This window comes from Bombus impatiens, unplaced genomic scaffold (genome assembly GCF_000188095.3).
Source record: "Bombus impatiens unplaced genomic scaffold, BIMP_2.2 scf_0548, whole genome shotgun sequence".
Taxonomy (NCBI): Eukaryota; Metazoa; Arthropoda; class Insecta; order Hymenoptera; family Apidae; genus Bombus; species Bombus impatiens.
In genome coordinates this window covers 1,941,494-1,954,985 of record NT_176967.1, presented here as the reverse complement: position 1 = coordinate 1,954,985, position 13,492 = coordinate 1,941,494, and the positions used below count along the sequence as shown (strand labels likewise).

Genomic DNA, 13,492 nt, shown 5'->3' with positions numbered 1-13,492 from the left:
AATATAAGAACTAGATTATCTAGGAAATTTTGGTAATCGTTTTTACATTAGGAAATATATATAATAAATTAATACTTAGCAGACAACTCTTTAATAATAAATAGTTCAATTGTGTATATAGATATAAAAAAATAGTTAGTTGCTTTTACATAAATTGCAATGTTTAAATTGCACCGCGAAAGAAATATATTGCAGATGTGGCCATTTTATCGACAGAAGATTGTTTCACAAACCGTGCTTAAATATTTTCTACGGTTTTTTTCATTTAACATTAGTATTAAGGAAAGAAGAGTAGGATTTATAATTCTAAATACGGATAAAAACGTTAAGCTTTTAAGAAATAATTTTGTTTCAAGGTTGGTTATATGTAGCGTCACTTTTATTTCACAAGATATGTATACGTATACATATAGCATATATATGTATAAAAGGACAAAATTTTCTCTTTGATTTCCTTCTTAATATTTCTGTAGAACGTTATAATTGTAAAAAAGTTTTCTGAATTTATTGACTTAATGATTGTGTTTTATTTTCATATATACATAAATTTATATATAAATTCTATAGCGTAATCAATAAATCTATTGTTTTCTTTGCATTCCAGTGTGAAATTATTATCTACAAAAATGAGTGAAGATATTTCCTTGTTTACTTTACCGAATAACCAACCAATAATTGCTTTAGAATGTGATACTGCATTTAATGCATTAACAAAAAAGGAAAAATTATATGCACATTATTTAAGTCAAGCTGCATGGAATGGTGGTCTTATTGTATATGTACAAACTTCCCCAGAATCACCATTATTATTTGCCCTTTTACATAAAATTTTCTTATCTGAAACAATAAATGAATTGAAAAATTCTGCATTTAATGCTGGTGTTAGTGAAGATGAGTTCACAGTAAGTTTATATATAATATGTGGAATAGTAATTTTAATTTTTAAAGGTAGTTCTTAACATTAATTGTACAATTATACTATACTTTTAGGCATTTTTAGTATATTCTTGTGGAATCTTTGCAAATGCTGGTAATTATAAATCTTTTGGTGACAGCAAAATAATACCTAACTTCCCTAAGGATAAATTTGAAGCCATAATAAAAATTTCAAAGGCATATGAAAATAATCCCAAAGACATTGAAGAAATTTGGAATAAAATTCAAAATATAATATATTCTACAGAAGGAAAATTAAAATCTTTGGGATTAGGTGAAAAAGGGGTTACAACTTATTTCTCTGCTAATTGTACAGACAAAGATGCAGAATTAGTTAATGATTTTATGCAAAATAAAGGATTAGAATCTTATAATGCCAGATGTTTTAAAATAGCAAATAAACAAAACGATTCTGAAGGTTCCAAAAACATAGATATATATGAAATCAGATTAGCTTCTGTGGAGATCAATGATAATCCTAATATTACATTGTCAGAAGAAGTATTTAAAAATGCAAGATTTAAAATTACAAGAGGAGACTATAGCAAACTTTTGATTCCAGTTGTTGATAATATTCAGAAAGCAAAAGAATATGCTGCAAATGAAACTGAAAAGAGTATGTTAAATAAATATATACAGCATTTCAAGACAGGATCTTTACAAGATCATAAAGATGGATCTCGTTTATGGATTAAGGACAAAGGACCAGTTATAGAAACTTATATTGGTTTTATTGAAACCTATAGAGATCCAGCAGGTCAGAGAGGGGAGTTTGAAGGATTTGTAGCAATGGTAAATAAAGAAATGTCCAAAAAATTTGCTACATTAGTAAGTAATGCAGAAAAATTTATACCAAAGCTTCCTTGGGCCAGAGACTTTGAAAAAGATGAATTTCTAAGGCCTGATTTTACTTCATTGGATGTTCTAACATTCTCAGGATCTGGTATCCCTGCAGGTATAAATATTCCAAATTATGATGAAATTAGGCAATCAGAAGGATTTAAAAATGTTTCTTTGGGTAATGTAATTCCTGCAAATATGAAATTAGATGTACTGCCATTTTTATCTGAACACGATCAAACTCTAATGAATAATTATAGAGTAGCTAGCTTTGAAGTACAAGTTGGTTTGCATGAACTTCTTGGTCATGGAACAGGTAAATTATTGAGGAAATTAGAATCTGGTTTATATAATTTTGACATGGGAAAAGTAAAAAATCCTTTTACTGGAGAACCAATAAATAAATTCTTTTTACCTGGTGAAACATATGATTCAAAGTTTGGGTCAATGGGATCTTCTTATGAAGAATGCAGGGCAGAAGCAGTTGGATTATATTTATCTTTAGAGAAAGATATACTAAGTATATTTGGACATGAGAATTCTAAGGCTGATGATATAATATATGTTAATTGGTTATCTTTATTATGGACTGGTTGTGCAAAAGCTTTAGAAATGTATCAACCATCTACTAAGAAGTGGCTACAAGCTCATTCTCAAGCAAGATATGTCTTACTTAGAGTTTGTTTAGAAGCTGGCAATGATTTTGTTAATGTTATAGAATCTGAGCCAGGGAAGAATTTATTATTAACTGTTGACAGAACGAAAATTTTGACAGTTGGTAAAAAAGCGATTGGAGAGTTCTTAACTAAATTGCAAATTTATAAAAGTACAGGTGACATTGAAGAAGCCAAAAAAATGTATGACAAATATAGTGAAGTACCCGAAACAGGTCCACATCCATGGGCACATTGGAGAGATATAGTTTTAGCTCACAAAGAACCACGAAAAATATTTGTACAATCTAACACATTTGTAAATGGTTTGTATTCATACAATTATGTACATTTACTATAAATTCTTATAATATTATTAATTTATGTATCATGGTACAGGTGAAAATGAAGTACAATTGAAAAACTATGAACCCAATTTTGCTGGAATGATTCAGTCTTGGATAGAAAGATTCCCTTCTGCAGATGTTTCACAAACACTTATTGAACTTGCAGAAAAAGACAAAGAACATTTTACACTGGACAATTAATCAACTACTTAATACTAACATTGGCCAGAAAAGATATTTTTTTTATTATGTATACTGTAATGTTTATATATGTATATATGGGTAAGAACCATATATATAATTATGAAAAAAATAGTTTATTGGTTTTTAAGTACTCTAATGAATAAGAATTTTATATAAAATAAGATTTGCATGTGAAAATATCAATATTTATGCATATAACTATCCTAATAACATGAAATATATTTGTAAAATTATACAAACTACATAAAGTTGTTTTTATTATTTATTGTATATTTCGTGCGAATCACATATTCATACATTACTTATCTTGAGAAAAATTTGTACGGACCGCGTTATGATTCTGCATACCATTTAGTATACTTGAATATACAGTATGTTTTCTTTACACTATATACCATTCATCTTTCGTAACTGTAGATTCTAACTCTACTGGGTACTGTAGAGTACTACGCATGTACGTTGATTTATTAAATTGGCGGGAAAAGCCTAAAGAATATTAGTTTGTGTAGTAAAATGGTGTCAGAAGAATCGTTAATTCTGTGCTTTTCTAATTTAGGTTGTGATATTTCCGATAAATCCGTGATCGATAAATGTAAGTTACTTATGGACTTATTGTGTAAATGCAAGATATTTATTCCTAACCTATACGAATTTCCTAATCAGTAATTTATTAAAAGCATCATTTGATCCGAGACAGACATATTCTCTATATTTGATGATATATTCGTATTTGATTGCATTATTTGTACTGTTATATATATTTTATAAATATGTGTTAAACAATTCTGATAAATTTTATAACAACACTTCGGAATATTTATACTATATATCATTGTAATATGTACACATTTATGTAACTTAGCAAAATGTGTTTATATATATAGAATTTTGTCAGATATTTTTAATATTTATATTCGTTCTTTGTCATTTATATAAAATATATTAATATATTACTTTTATTTAATATATCTTTAAAAATTTTTTTTGAATAGGTATTCAGCTATGTCATGATTATAACATAGATGAAGAAAAATTTGTAGAATTATGGGTAGCATATACAATTCCACATTCCTTAGATATTGATCCAACAATAAACAATCTTATTAAGTTTGAAAAGGAAGATTTAGAAAAAAACAATAAATGTTCTTTAGACGTTCCTACTCAAGTAGTATCAAATATACATATTGATATACAGTCTAATACAGAAATTACGTATCCTTTCATGTGTTTTATTAGTAACAAATTTAGCAATCGCTTATATTCTTACTTCTTTAAGTTCATGTGATTTTCAAATGTTATTCTTACATCTATTTATTGCATATAATAGTGGTAAGAATGTTTTGGATATATACAGCAGTGGAGAATGCCCTACATTAAAGGTAAGCTTTCATTTTAATCATTTTTTAATTAGTCATATTTTGTTACATAAAATTTAGTAAATATAATCTCACATAATATATATATATCTTAATACTAATTATTTGTAAATATTTTCACCAATTAAGAAAAGTTAGCAACATTTGACATACAGTCTATTGTAAAAAAGGATGAAAATATGTTTTAATATGCTTCATCAATAATTATTTTTACATTTATAATATTTTTCGTCGAATTTTGAGCGGGCTATTTTGAGTTCAAAAATTACTCGTTCTCCTTATTCTTTCTTTCAAGAGGGAAGGTCTCTACCCTTGTAATGGTCTTCCGACATTGTTGCCAGATTTATCGAAGTATTCTTTATAAATTAGATGTCTAAAATTATTACATATAACCAAATTTTGTTATAAAATTTTATTTACATTTTAGAATGATTTTATTTTATTCTAATCAAAAACATTCATAAATATTTTGTCTCTTAATAAAAATATTTAGTTTGAAAATATACATCGTATACTATCGTTAGAATAGAAGTCTAACAATTTTGTTAATAGATTATAGTTATGAATGTCCTATATTGCAAGACATACAACATTTTCTAATCTTAAAACGTAGTTTCCATAAGTGCTTCTGTGCATATAATGTTGTGTAAATGTTGTTATGTTTTGTAAAGTGTTGCGAAAAAATGTCAAATCTTTTTAATGCAACACAACACGTAATAAATATTTTTTAAATATAGTTTCCTAGAAAATTGTTGTATTATATATGGGAACAATCTATTTTATATTGAACCTCAACCTTGGCAGTGTAATGATTTACATCGCTTTGGCAACACTGTCTCACATTCTTTATGGTCGATCTATGGTCTATAGTAGCAATGACGTAAGGTTTCTACCTGAGGATCTTATTCTTTATAGAACGTTTGGAATTGTATTTTACAAAGTTATACGAAGTAGACAAAATTTTAGATTTAAGTTACTGTCATATTTTTTATTTATTAGTAAGCTTAACTCGATTGCAAATTTTGACTTCAAATTTATGTTAACATATACACATAGAAGGTTATATGTAATTTTTAATATATAAGAAGAATACCGTTTAAACTTTATTCTATTTTTTTATTTTTATCACATTTAAAATTGATTATTATCAACATTAATAAAATCTTGCTCCTTTTTAATTAGCAAAATAAATTAGAGATATAACAGTAATGTGTTCTTAAATTTTTGTTTCAAAGTAGAACTTTTCTTTTTATGAACTTACTGTTTTATTTTATTATTTTGCTTTTTTTGTTAATGTAAGTTCAAGGTATATCTTAGAAGGTTTTAATACATTATTGTATCATTTTAAGCAACTTATACAATAGTTAAGTTTTATTCTTTAAAATGTTTTATTTTATTTCTAACATATTTCTTTTTTATAAAAATATAGAAAATCTTACGAGACTAGAATATTGTCATTGGCAGTCCTACCATTTATTGAAAATCAGAACATCGTGTTATTTATTATGCTTACTATTGATGCTTAATGTTAACAGTAGTGAAATTTCCGATGCTATTTCCCGGCAGGTGGTTTCTTGTCCTGAAGCGCTGTTGTAAGATCTTGTTGAAGCACCATAATTCCCGCCACAAAAATCGTCCAGGTAGATCGCCGCCATTATCCCCTCCTCTTCTTTCCCAGTCTCCCACAAAGGACACTCTTCGAAGGAGGGGAATGTTGGAATGATTCTTATTGGTAGAAAAAGGATAGTGTGCCTTCTCATATCGTATAGAGAGGGATTCTCCTTCCATCTAAGAAAGCTGACCAGATTTCTTCAGAGGGTACGATTTCAGTTTTCAAGGACCCAGACTCCATTATCATCCTGATGCGCGCGTGCGTGCGCGCTTACAGAATTTCTGAACAAAGCGTTGTATTTTTCGTTTACTCTTATGCTTCAGTTCTCAAATTGTACTGAAATTTACGGGTTGTAGTTTGCTAAATAATTGATTTGTTTGTGTACGAGGCAGTTATAGTCGATATTTTTAAAAAATTATTCGGTACGGTGAGATATCTTGATGGCGTCGAATCGAGACGCTACCGCTTGCCTGTCAGCGAAGTCACGAGGAGTCGGAGTGTATTATTCAGTGATTTGCCGGTTAACCGTGTATATTACAGTCTTTATGCAAGCTGTAAATTGTGTGTAAATTTTGTTGTGAAATAGTAAATAATTTGTGCAAAATAGTATTATACGAGCGAGTGTAGTGTGTATTATATGTTGAAATGGTCGAGTAAAGCGTCAGCCATTATGGAATTCGGTTTGAGTGAATTTCATACTCGAAAGTCATTCCGCCAATCGTATAACGTTTCGCGTCATAACGACCTGTTGCTATTGTTATTGTTGCTGTTACTGTTTATTCAAATTTTTTTTACTTTTCCTATCATTTCATACCATACAGTTCCATATTTATTGTCGAAATGTGCCAGATTGATTGCACAGAATCGGAAAAGTTGTTCGTTACGTATAAAGGTTGCTCATTCACATTGAATTTATCATTAGATGTCGTTACAAGAAATACGAGATAAATGTATTTGCTAACATTAGGAAGGTTTACGGATAACCTTATTCACATTGATACACATGCGTATATATATATTATATGTAATAAAAACAGTGCTGTATATGAGAAAGAGAAAGAAGATCGATTGTCGTTGTGTGCGTACACGCGAATGTCGTCGACCGTTCGTTGGTCGAGAGTTCTGAGCGTCGCGTCGCTACAACCTGTTGCTTCAACTCAGTCGCATGCTTCTTTAGATCTACTTCTTTCTTCATATATACATTTCAGTGTTTTGATATTTTCCAAATATTTGACGAAAGAATGTCTCGGGTTACTAAGCAAAGGTATTATGTGATTAACTATTTAGTTTTATATGTTTTATGTTTGAATTACATGTACTTTCTTGTCAAATAATATTCTGTATATAATGTATATCCTCACACATGTACATGATAATTTTATATGAATACAAATTCACATGCGTCTGCGTGTGCATTTATATAGGATAGTTTTTTGAAGTTGCACCTAATCGTTGGTAATTTTACACTTTCCTCTTATATACTGTATAAAATATTTTATTTTTAGATATTTTTAATCAGGAGTATCGCACATAATTATTTTTATCATCGCGTTCCACCTGTCTAAAAGTCTGCAAGATTTGTATAAATAAGCAAATTGTTGGTTTAATAAGATTAAATTGCGTGTAAATTATAACAAAATTTTAGCTTTCTCAAATGGCACTTGGTTCAAAGATCTGTTCTTTAGGGAGTTGCTTACATCTACCAATTAAATGCAATTGACCAACAACTGACAGTGCGATCTCTTTCCTCTCTTTGTTCCAATTTCTAACTTCTCGATATTCTCTCTTATATGTATAAAGTAAATGACAATTTCGGATGATATAGAAAAAAAAAGAAAAGAATAGTTGGATATTTGTATTGAAAAGCGAATGAAATACCAACGGTTCTTATAGCGTGCTACAACTGTATCTGGTAAAAGCTTCATGTTATTTCCCACGGTATCTCTGTGAATAGTGGGGCAAAAGATTGCCAGGGGCGGATAGTTTGCGGTGAGAGGGGTAGAAGGAGAAATAGACTCTTCATGTATTCGTCAGAAAAGAGGGGGAAAGAGGACAGCTCAATGATCGATTCAAAGTTTTACATGATCTGGTACAAGTATCGTTCGAGCAAATTTCGTATCTGTTATTGATATTTTTACAGAGAATTGCGCGTATTGGCATAAATTTCATCTTCTAATATGCTTTATAAATAAATTGTATAGACATAGATCGATCAAAAGAATAAACCGTTTCTAAAGAATTAGAAACATTCGATAAATTGAACAGTTGCTGTGAAAGAAAGCAACAGATTAATTGAATGTAAAAGTATCGAACGCAAAGTACAAGAAATGGACAGAACTAGATCGAAACAATACGTAACAGAGTGCCAGGAATGGCCAGGTTAATAACAATTAACCTTCATCATTATGTTGACTCCCGAAGATCATGCTATAACTGTACACTTTTTGTCACTGTAACGTTACCGGTTAAAATATCTGTTTATCTTACTCTTTCTGTGTTTATTTACATTCTTCTGTAATCGCTAATTAGAAAACAGTTTTTAAATATCGATAGTTCGAAGCACGCAACATTAGATTCGTATGATGTAATAAGGAAGGCGGCAGAGAAAGAAAACAAGCGAAAACGAGAAAATTCATCTTTTCCAAATTTGCTAAATGAGTGAAGGTCTAGTGCACAGGAGATCAAATTGTGACTAGATCCACACTCATTAAGCACGTTTGGATTCAAACATCGCCGTTTCATTGATAATCATAAAATAAGTTTTCCCATATTAACGCGCAACCGTTTCAAAAATTTGTCATCGTTATAAACTTTTTTCATTTATGAATCCTTAATACGATGTAAAACAGATAATTCCATAGGCGAGTATGAATGTGGTGCGCGTTATGGTTTACTTCGTGACTAGATACATACTCGTCTACGGTGATCTGTTCCACTCTTAAAATATTGTGTGTAATATATGAAATATATATATTTCTAAGTTGTAGTAAAGATTATTTTATACTATTATATAGAATATCGTTTTACTTCTTTTTAAGCAAACTAAAAGAGCAAGAAGTCCAACAGCTGAGACAGAAAGCAATAATAAATTACGAGCAATAAGCCATACGTTCACACCGTTGAATTATACCTCACAATCGTAAGCACACTATCTAATCATTTTTACTTACATGTTTGTGTAATTCGATACTGCACTTAGTAAATTTCAATAATTGTTATAGTGATGTTCCGATTCGTGCACCCAGTACAACGGTTAGAGGCAAAGTCCTTTTACTTTTTGGCCCTGCCATTCAAAATTGGAAGAAACAAAACGAGCACGATGTATCGATCGTTAAGGCGGATAATTCTCATATACCTAAAAGTGCATTGTACATGTTTGAAATGTTTTCCAATCAGGGAACAATTCTTACCATGCATTGTCAAAGTTTTGGGGAGCGATTGTGTTACGCTTGGAACGCCATTGAACCTCCTAATTCGAATATACGTTACATTAGAAACATAGCGCCTATAAAACCAGTTGTGTTTAGAACATGGGGCAGACTATTTATAACAGCCGAAAAGCCTAGTGGAAGGAAAATTGTTATGCTGGAAGGTACTAAAAGGCTTAAAATTCAGAAACAAGCTCCCATTTTACATTTGAATCTTAAAGCAATTAAGCATTACTCAGTGTTTACTGGTCAGATCGTTGCGGTTGAGGGTATTATCACTACTGAGGATACTTTAACAGTAAATAAATTATTTGTTAAGGGATATGCACCATTATTCGATGTACCCAAAATATCGAAAGATATTAAAATATACGTTGCGGCTGGTCCGTTTACACCTTCTGATAATTTAAATTATCAACCTTTATGGGATCTTATGGAACGCGTTGTAGAAGACGAACCTAATATGTTAATATTAGTTGGACCTTTCGTAGAATATACACATCCTGAAATTAAAAAATGTAGTTTGAAAGAGACTTTTCAAGATTTTTTTGATACGCTTTTAACGAAGATTCTGCAATATTTACAAGGGTATATTTCAGTTAATAAAGTCATGTTAATATAATAATGTAAATTAGCATTACTATTCTTCATAATTTAGGAAATCTACTCGCATTATATTGGTACCTTCTAATCGTGATGTGCATCATCATCCGGTTTTTCCAACTCCGGAGTTCATTCTAAATACAAATAAACTTGGATCAAGTACGACGAATATTTGTAGTATGCCAGATCCATGCATAATAAATGTAGACGGTTTACATATAGGAGTAACATCGGTTGATGTACTTAGACATCTTGGACAACAAGAAGTATCGTAAGTGTATCAACATCTAGGTAATAAAATATAAATTTTATTGTAACAAAAGTTTTTTTTAGGAATACACCTGGAATGGATAGACTTGGTCGTTTGGCCGAGCATGTATTGTCTCAGTCCTCATTCTATCCTGTATATCCTCCTCCTCCTGGCTTGAATCTTGATACCAGACTTTGGAAACAATACGCTTGTTTTGAACGGCAACCCCACGTGTTGATCTTACCTTCCGACGTTAGACATTATTGCAAACCATTAAATGAATGCCTCGTTTTGAATCCGGAGCGATTACAAAAGTACATATGTGCTAAGTTATGTGTACGGCCAATGAATAATGGAAAATGGGATCCAAATAGAGTATCTTGTGAGATTGTAAAAGTCTGATCGCTTTTTTCTCATTTTTTCTTATATTTTCTTGTTGCGATGTAAGGCACGATAATTAAAATACAAAGGTAAAAAAGTTTGTGTCTTTTATTTAAAGAATGATGTTAATAAAAAGAATTTGTATATAATTTGTGTTTTCATGCCTTGATTTAAGAGAAGTGAAAATATAAATATTGTTTTATATCGATGTAATACCATGATTTCTCTCTCATATGGGAAATGAACTAAATAAAATTTGAAGTTTATCGTTTGTCCGTTAGAGGTTAGCAGTCGTCGTATTTAGGATTCTTGTCTGCGTCGTAAACGTACGATGGCGCCACACGAACAACAATCTGAGCCACCGAGTTTTCTGCTTCTAGTGAGTTGTGGAATCGGCCATTGCTCCAATATTTTTCTTGTGATTGAAAATGTTCAACCTCTAATGGAGATACGAAAGCGTACATGAGTACTGAGGTAAGTTGTACAATTACTTGTTGCATTTGCTTTTCTTTTCGCAATGTATTTTTGTAGAAACAAAAACGATAACTAGGTATCAACTATCTGCCAAATTTTGTTCCGCCATCTTTGTTACAAATTCGTTTACATTTTGCTGTGTGTATTGTATTTTTTGCAATTATTTCATGCTCGCATTTTACTTTTAAATTGATCTTGGTTAATTAATTATATATATGATACGACTTACAATTTTATAAGTCTTCTTTTCTAATTTATTTTTGATCATCAAATTAACTGTGCGGGTTTAACAATTACTGTTATGGCCTTGATTTTTTCGTCCAAAAAAAAAGGGAGTTATGAAATTAAGCATGTGATGATAATAAGAATATGATACCCTCCTTGTATCGTATTTGTCATCTTTAAATCAGTGTCCCAATATTTAGTGATACAATACTGTTTTCTTCTAGTTATAAAATTAAAATTGATAATTTTATTAAGTGAATACTTACATATGTTGTATTTGCAGAAATGAATTATATTTTAAATAAAAAAGTATGTGGACTTTGTTGCGTATTATTGTATTATAAGAATAATGTTATAATTTAATGTTATTTAACGGTACGCATATGCATTAAAAAATATTATCGTTCAATACAATTTTTAAATTAAATATCCTGTATATGTCTTGGGAATTTGAATATTCTTAGTAACATATTTGACATAAAATATGTTCAATTTGTAAGTAACGTATATGGAAAATTTTTAATTTTATAATTAATTCTATTAATTATTTTATTATAATATACTATACATACATATTTGGTTTATTAGATGTAAACGTTAATTATATATATATATATATAATTATAATTGAAAATATGATATTGATTTAGTATGTTGTCAGTGTTTAAATGCTTAAAATGATACCGACGGGTGAAATCAGAAATTTCTTTATTACCGACTGTTTATAATTTTGTTTTTGAAGGTAACATTACGTAAAAATTATATTATTGCTATGACTGATTTATTTATAAACACTTAAATAAAATTTATCGTGGCTCAATTATGTATGAGAAGGAATAATAGTTGAATATATAAGTTTTATAGGTCGTCAAGTTGTAAGATATATATATTTATGTATAAGAAATCAATTTTCATTATATTTTACGCAGAAAAGAAATTGATTGAATGAAACTCATGCCTCTGGGTCAATATTATTTTCAGTATACAATTTTGAACAGTTCCTAAATTTACATAACAGAACTTGTTAAAAAGATAGTAATCTTGGAAATAATATTGAAAATGTATATAGTGTCTTCTGATATAAATTTTATTTGTAAAACAATCAGTGCAGATTATAATGGATTTGAGGAAAGGTACTGGAATTGGCTCAGAGTATCATAGATACGATACAATACATATTGAGAACATGAGAAAGCGAGAGTGCCATATCGATCCGGTTAGTTTGAAGTCTACCTACCTCAACCCTGATTATACATACTTTTACCAGTCGCTTTCATTGGTATAGGTTCTATCTTTTATTTTCACTCCTCTATAAAAGTTAGTTGGTAGCACGATGTGTACGTATTTGATGCAAATCTTTCGATGACTACCACGATAACTTCTCGCATCGAGTGTACGGGAAATGTTGAAAATGCACGCTGCATCGTTGCGTAATAATTCTTATTACAGGTAATCTGTTTAAAAACAGTCGTCAGACAATAGTTGTATCATAATGTTATACACACGGGTTGGATATAAATACAGACAATAGATTGATTTACACATATTTAATTTTCTTTCATTTGCTTCGCTATAAAGAGTAACAAAACATAATTTGATTAGTCATTATAAGATCTCCTCTCTAAAAAAAGTCTTAACTTTTCGTGAGATACTTCGATAAACTGTACACTCTGCCTACTGATTCAATGAAATCAGATTTAATGGCGATGAGATAGGCAAAATACAACTTTCATTTTCCACAGAAAGAAAACAAAACTTCATTACCCTTATAAGATAAATTACCAAGGCATAACTTTTAGTTTTAGTATTCAAGCTATATTCCCTTGTTTACATTCTAATTCTTTCTACGTTTGGTTCCTCGATTGTTTTGTTAGCCATCTGACTTTTTCGCGGGGGTAAACACAGCAAAATATGCGATGTAACAAAAAGAGATAAAATAACGTATAACGTTGTAGAGCTACGTAGCATATAGGACGTTAGGTTAAAAAATAAATTCGATAAGTCGGTGAATTTTTGGGGAAGTGGATAACGGTATCGGGCACATGAAAATTCGGGAGTCTACGCTGGTGGGCTGTCTTGGGCGGGCGACGGCTGTGCGCAAAAACGGCGGCAGTCAAGTTCAAGGCCATCAGCTACTTTCCTTTCCCTCCTTGCCTCCGCTGT

The 13,492-nt window shown here is 30.2% G+C and overlaps 3 protein-coding genes across 5 annotated transcripts in view; all 3 read left to right on the top strand.

Moving 5' to 3' along the window:
- The first annotated feature begins 83 nt into the window (after positions 1–83).
- Positions 84–3,219, top strand: LOC100747855 (dipeptidyl peptidase 3). The gene is made up of 4 exons (XM_003491320.4): positions 84–356; positions 605–902; positions 991–2,755; positions 2,829–3,219. Exons 1-4 carry the CDS (start codon positions 160–162, stop codon positions 2,975–2,977), a joined length of 2,409 nt encoding a protein of 802 aa, XP_003491368.1. The 5' UTR covers positions 84–159; the 3' UTR covers positions 2,978–3,219.
- A 98-nt stretch (positions 3,220–3,317) lies between these two features.
- Positions 3,318–10,726, top strand: LOC100747611 (DNA polymerase alpha subunit B). 3 transcript variants are annotated; one of them, XM_003491318.4, is made up of 7 exons: positions 3,318–3,572; positions 3,973–4,192; positions 4,308–4,359; positions 9,007–9,107; positions 9,190–9,984; positions 10,055–10,270; positions 10,333–10,726. In XM_003491318.4, exons 1-7 carry the CDS (start codon positions 3,494–3,496, stop codon positions 10,649–10,651), a joined length of 1,782 nt encoding a protein of 593 aa, XP_003491366.1. In that variant the 5' UTR covers positions 3,318–3,493; the 3' UTR covers positions 10,652–10,726. The 3 variants fall into 3 exon arrangements, with proteins under 3 accessions (XP_003491366.1, XP_012243922.1, XP_012243921.1); XM_012388499.3 differs by lacking the exons at positions 3,318–3,572; positions 3,973–4,192; positions 4,308–4,359 and adding an exon at positions 5,823–6,174; XM_012388498.3 differs by lacking the exons at positions 3,318–3,572; positions 3,973–4,192; positions 4,308–4,359 and adding an exon at positions 6,562–6,860.
- A 225-nt stretch (positions 10,727–10,951) lies between these two features.
- The window catches only part of LOC100747415 (steroid hormone receptor ERR1), a 16,255-nt gene continuing 13,714 nt past the window's right edge, over positions 10,952–13,492 (top strand). Inside the window, exon 1 of the mRNA XM_012388434.3 lies at positions 10,952–11,104. Coding sequence (XP_012243857.1) covers positions 11,093–11,104 — 12 coding nt within the window. The 5' untranslated portion in view covers positions 10,952–11,092. The remainder of the gene's footprint in view (positions 11,105–13,492) is intronic.

Coding starts and splice junctions, on each gene's coding strand:
- LOC100747855 (XM_003491320.4), top strand. CDS start 160: ATGTTTAAATTGCACCGCGAAAGAAATATATTGCAGATGTGGCCATTT. Junction 357..604: donor AGAAATAATTTTGTTTCAAG/GTTGGTTATATG, acceptor TTTGCATTCCAG/TGTGAAATTATTATCTACAA. Junction 903..990: donor TTAGTGAAGATGAGTTCACA/GTAAGTTTATAT, acceptor CTATACTTTTAG/GCATTTTTAGTATATTCTTG.
- LOC100747611 (XM_003491318.4), top strand. CDS start 3,494: ATGGTGTCAGAAGAATCGTTAATTCTGTGCTTTTCTAATTTAGGTTGT. Junction 3,573..3,972: donor TAAATCCGTGATCGATAAAT/GTAAGTTACTTA, acceptor TTTTTTGAATAG/GTATTCAGCTATGTCATGAT. Junction 4,360..9,006: donor GAGAATGCCCTACATTAAAG/GTAAGCTTTCAT, acceptor CTTCTTTTTAAG/CAAACTAAAAGAGCAAGAAG.